The 6,000-nt window shown below is 39.1% G+C and overlaps 1 protein-coding gene across 1 annotated transcript; it reads right to left on the reverse strand.

Annotated features, from left to right (window-relative positions):
• Positions 1 to 2,119: 2,119 nt before the first annotated feature.
• Positions 2,120 to 5,013, reverse strand: rsad2 (radical S-adenosyl methionine domain containing 2). The gene is made up of 6 exons (XM_020500887.2): positions 4,498 to 5,013; positions 4,187 to 4,348; positions 3,531 to 3,760; positions 3,253 to 3,402; positions 2,912 to 2,944; positions 2,120 to 2,446 (listed from the first exon to the last, which is right to left on the reverse strand). The coding sequence occupies exons 1-6, from the start codon at positions 4,802 to 4,804 to the stop codon at positions 2,282 to 2,284; spliced, it is 1,047 nt and encodes a 348-aa protein (XP_020356476.1). The 5' UTR covers positions 4,805 to 5,013; the 3' UTR covers positions 2,120 to 2,281.
• Between the last annotated feature and the right edge of the window lie 987 nt (positions 5,014 to 6,000).

Genomic DNA, 6,000 nt, shown 5'->3' on the forward strand with positions numbered 1-6,000 from the left:
TATTCAGCTTCAGTAGCAACAGAGGTAAGCCTATAGGTCTGCTTAATATAATAGGTTTTTATCAAGGGACTAACTATTGTCCCATTAAGAGTCTCCAGATCTGATGAGACAAAAATCAATAAATGATTGCAACATACTGTAGTAAACAGAGACATCATGTCAGTCCCAAGGGAACCCATCCTCATAGTGATCCAGTGAGCAATCTTATCAGGGGTGGGGATTTAAGTTATCCCAATACACATTTACTGCACATTTAGGCTACAGTAGGCCTACAACACACTGGGGCAGCAGGTAGCCTAGTGGTTAGAGCATTGGGCCAGTAACCGAAAGGTTGCTAGAGTGAATCCCCGAGCTGACAAGGTAAAAATTCTGTAATTCTGAACAAGGCAGTTAACCCACTGTTTCTAGGCCGTCATTGTAAATAAGAATTTGTTCTTAACTGACTTGCCTAGTTAAATAAAGGTAAAACCCTCCAAAAATAACATTTACAGCAAACTGAAATGCATGGAGAACAATAGCATATAACTTTAAGCTACAGTAGTTGCCTCTTAAAAATGGAATGGTTGAATGACAACAAACCTGATCCAGATACTGAATAAATGTGCTTCCTGTAAATAGATTGTGATTAACAAACATCATTCTGTATCATGCAAAGTCATCGTTTTGTATTTATTTGAGATACATTACAAACACAGAGAGATCATCCTACCAATCCTCGACTTTGGCGATGTCATTTACAAAATAGCCTCCAATACCCTACTCAGCAAATTGGATGCAGTCTATCGCAGTGCAATCGGTTTTGTCACCAAAGCCCCATATACTACCCACCATTGCGACCTGTACGCTATCGTTGGCTGGCCCTCGCTTCATACTCGTCGCCAAACCCACTGGCTCCATGTCATCTACAAGACCCTGCTAGGTAAAGTCCCCCCTTATCTCAGCTCGCTGGTCACCATAGCATCTCCCACCTGTAGCACACGCTCCAGCAGGTATATCTCTCTAGTCACCCCCAAAACCAATTCTTTCTTTGGCCGCCTCTCCTTCCAGTTCTCTGCTGCCAATGACTGGAACGAACTACAAAAATCTCTGAAACTGGAAACACTTATCTCCCTCACTAGCTTTAAGCACCAACTGTCAGAGCAGCTCACAGATTACTGCACCTGTACATAGCCCACCTATAATTTAGCCCAAACAACTAGCTCTTTCCCTACTGTATTTAATTGATTTATTTTGCTCCTTTGCACCCCATTATTTTTATTTCTACTTTGCACATTCTTCCATTGCAAATCTACCATTCCAGTTTTTTACTTGCTATATTGTATTTACTTTGCCACCATGGCCTTTTTTGCCTTTACCTCCCTTCTCACCTCATTTGCTCACATCGTATATAGACTTGTTTATACTGTATTATTGACTGTATGTTTGTTTTACTCCATGTGTAACTCTGTGTCGTTGTCTGTGTCGAACTGCTTTGCTTTATCTTGGCCAGGTCGCAATTGTAAATGAGAACTTGTTCTCAACTTGCCTACCTGGTTAAATAAAGGTGAAATAAAAAAATAAAAATAAAAAGATGTAACACACTGCAATTCATACATTTCCTACACTTCAAATGCTACATGAATGTGCAAATAAGCCTCTTGGTTGGTGAATAGAAAATAGAAACAAATCTGGATAACAGGAGAGTCGGACCGAAATGCAGCGTGGTGGTTAATCATGATATTTTAATGAGAAAAATGACGATACATGAAATAACTATTAAATACAAAACAACAAACGGAACGTGAAACCTAACTACAGCCTATCTGGTGAAACTACACAGAGACAGGAACAATCACCCACGAAATACAAAGTGAAACTCAGGCTACCTAAATACGGTTCCCCATCAGAGACAACAAGAATCACCTGACTCTGATTGAGAACCGCCTCAGGCAGCCAAGCCTAACTAGACACACCCCTAATCATTAGCAATCCCAAATCCTATAAAACCCCAATACGAAACACAACACATAAACCCATGTCACACCCTGGCCTGACCAAAATATATAATGAAAACACAAAACACTATGACCAAGGCGTGACATGTTGTGTCATTTTACTACTAATTAAAGGTACAGTACACAAACGCCTCAAGGTATAGCAGTAAAAGATTCCAACATAACTTTTAGAATATCATAAATATTTATGTGTAAAGTGCAGTTATACAGGCGGAAACAATTTTTTATAAAAAAACAGACAGAAAATACATACAGAAGTGTAGCAATAACTGATTATAATGTGTGGATCACCAATCGAGCCGCATGTCAGCTTTGCTCCACACATATTTCCCTCCTCTCTTTAGGAACATCTTCTCATCAAAGCCACTGAACTGAATGGCCTCTTCCACGCCAACATCAAGGATGGACTTGGATGGATCTTTCCTCCCCTCTCGGCAATCCAGGAAACGCATCTAAAAAAGCATTTTTTTTAAATGTCTAATTCATAAGCATTTAGAACATGAAGAATCATTTATAAAGAATTGTATAAGCATTTATAAAGGCTTAATCATGAAAGTTGTTATAAAGTGTTAACAACTGTTCATAGAAGAGCCTTTTGACAATCTAGTCCATTATCGAAATATCAATGCTATGAAACCTCATACCTAATACTAATAAATATAAAATATCGACAAAACAGCATCTCATTTCATCCTTCTCAAAGCCTGTAAATCCCCTCTGATCAAGATTGAAGGCACACATTACTCTGGGACTTACTATGTGAAGGTACATGTCTATAAATCTCAATCGATGAGAAGCATTTAGACAGCTGTTCAATAGTTCTGATGGACGAGGACTGTCTCCTTTAAAGGGCATGCTAAGACTTGGAATGTAGAGTGAGTATCATGTAAAATAACGGATTGAAAAAAAGGACTTACATATTCATCCAGAATGAGGTAGGAATCTCTCATCTGACAAGAGAAGACACCAAGGAAACATGTTAATGTCAAAACTATTTTGTATTACAGTATTGTCCACAGAGGGTTCTACATACAACCCAAAAGAAGGTTCTACCTGGAACCAAAAATGGTTTTCCTATAGGGACAGCAGAAGAACCCTTTTGGAACCCTTTTTTCTAATGGTGTACTTTAAACCTTAGTAGCATTTGGAAACAACTTAAATAGAGTAGTAGTTGTTGAATCATCATAATATACGGTATATAATGGACAATAAAAAAATATAATATTGTGTTCTCTTTGTCTTAAGTCCAGTCCCATACCTTCTGATTGGACTCTGGTACCAGGCAGCTGATGCTGCTGTGCCTTTCCAGGAAGTCCTGAAACTGCTGATCACTGATGAGAAACCTCTCTGCCTCCCTCAGACTGTTCTCCCCAGCGTTCTCGCCATCGATCAGCAGACACTGGAACACCTATACAGCACACACAGTGAAGTCAAGGCCATACAACTCATTTGTTACATCTATGGTATGAGAACACACCTCTATTCACAGATACAGCATTACTGGTGTGTAATGTTAATGCATTGGAACACCCTAACCTTCCAGCGTACAGGGTTGAGTTCTGTGATGTTTTCTCTCATGTCTTCATCCACATTGAAGGTGTTGATCACAGAGTTGATTTTGAACGCCACTTTGTACTTCCGGCACCAGTCACGGACCTTGAAGAGGTTGTCCAGGTGGCTCTTCCTGCCCTGGGCTCTGCCAATAGTCTGGTTGGTGTCCTCGTCAAAGCTGTCACAGGAAATGGCCAGAATGTCCAGGTATTCGCCTGTGAGGACAAGGAGAGTTTTGGACATCATCTCAAACAATTGTATTTTGAAACCCCAATGTATTGTAAATGTATAAATATCCACACATTCATGTGACAGTTTAGATTTATTGAGATAAAATATCAACAAGTCTTTTTTTAAACACTTTGATGATCAAAGTATGCCTTTTATGATGAGTCCTAAATTTTGTAAGGAGTCAACTGTGAAGCTTTTCAAATAAAACGTGTGAAATGCTTCTCTGAGTTTACATTTTGTGACCTTATATCAAAAACGAACCCGGTGCTGACATCTAGTGTCAATCAAATGACCTTTTTTTTTCCCTGACCGCATGATGAGGATTGTTTGTTTATTATGGGTGCTTTATGATGTTGGTTGGCCTACCATATTTTATTTTAACACAGAAATGAAAATGAAAACCATCTTACCATATGTTTGGAACCACTTTTCTCTGATCATGCTGCCATTGCTGACAATACTGACACTTGGGAGCTGGAGGTCTTGTTTGCAGTATTGGACTAATTTCCCCAAGAAATCACCTCTGTCGTGTATGAAAGGCTCTCCGCCAGAAAAGTTAATTTTTTCCAGTCCTTTAAAAAATAATGAAATTCTGAATTGTAAACACTGAATATAACATTAAATGACATAGCAATAGGCTATAATAATAAAGTCATAACATATCATGTGAATTTAAATATGGATTTGAAATAGAATAAATATAATATTTGGACAAATTTACCTGATTCCTTCAGAAGCTGTAAACCTCTCTTTGCGTCCTCAATAGGCAGGACAAAAGACGTTTTTGCAGTGTGGAAACAAAAACCGCACTTATAATTGCACTGTCGGGTAAAATGATAATTGACACTGCTTGGAGTTGCCGCAACTTGAGAAATAACATTGTTCACCACCTTGATTGTAGCTGGATTTACTTTAACTGTAGAAGAGAACTGTGATGCGCCGTGCACCTGCTGTCCTCGCACACCAATCCAGGCCAGGACAGTTGCAAAGATGCACTGGAGGAAACGTATGCAGAGCTGTAGAAACATCTTCACAAACACGATTTGGGTAAAGAACAATATTACTAGTCTTCACCTGGCCTGTCCAGTTGAAACGTCTGATGCAGGGCTCACTTGACTCTATGTATATGTACACCGCGATACACAACGCGTCGCCTGGCGTTGTAAAGTAACGTACGTTTCATCAAAACATCATCTGGGTTTCTATTTGCTAATAAGGAAACCGAAATGTCCACATTTGAATAGGCCACCCACAGGCCGAAAACAGGTTGAATCAACGTTGTTTCAACCCCCCAAAATGTAACGTGATTATGTTGAATCCACGTGGATAACTGATTGGATTTGTAAAACGTGTTTTTGTTGTTGTCGATTTCACATTTAATTCACGTTTGTTGACAACTCAACCAAACTAAACATTGAACTGACATTGAACTGACATTTCTGCCCAATGGCTACCAACTGTATGAGTAGTGGTGCAATTAGGCATAATGACCATCACTGCAGTGCTCTAAAAACGTGAAAATAAAAGTATGCCTTGATTCAAATTCAGTCCTATTACACGCCTACATGCTTAAGCGCTTTGAATACCCTAATAGTGCCATGCAAATTAGCTGACTCATTAGCGTAATGTAGGTGAGGACATGGGACAGGAGGTAACAGCCATATTATGATAGGCCCACCTTCTGCATTCCAAACTCTTAAAAGACACCCTATCCCCGCAGCCCTCAAATTAAGTGAACACTTCTGATGACGTATCATGACGTCTGACGAGAATACAGTACACTTGCAGGGCGAGGGAGGAAGGAAGTAAATATTGTGAAATGGACCGCCCTTGCATGGAAATTCGTCACTTATTCATCCCGCGATGATTGTGTTTTCAGCCACAGGTAGCTTGTGCGTGCTTTATATGTGCTCCAGTCAATTATGATTGCATGTCTACTTATATTAACTATATAATTATTAATATACGCCTACTGTGTGATAGCTAGCAAATTAATTAGCTACTTAACGTTAGCCTGTCTGGCTGGAACTTCTGAAGAAGGAACATTTTTTATTTCTACAATTTCCAAAAGCTAACCAAACAAAAACATAATTACTTTTACAAGACTGTTTGTGCCATCGTTTGCATTAGTAGCACAATTTCTAAACTTTTTACGTTCGTTATTTTTACTTACACTTGTATATTGACTTATACATATTGATGTTAAGGTTTTATGTTTCGGCTG

The sequence above is a fragment of the Oncorhynchus kisutch genome, linkage group LG14 (genome assembly GCF_002021735.2).
Source record: "Oncorhynchus kisutch isolate 150728-3 linkage group LG14, Okis_V2, whole genome shotgun sequence".
Lineage (NCBI taxonomy): Eukaryota > Metazoa > Chordata > Actinopteri > Salmoniformes > Salmonidae > Oncorhynchus > Oncorhynchus kisutch.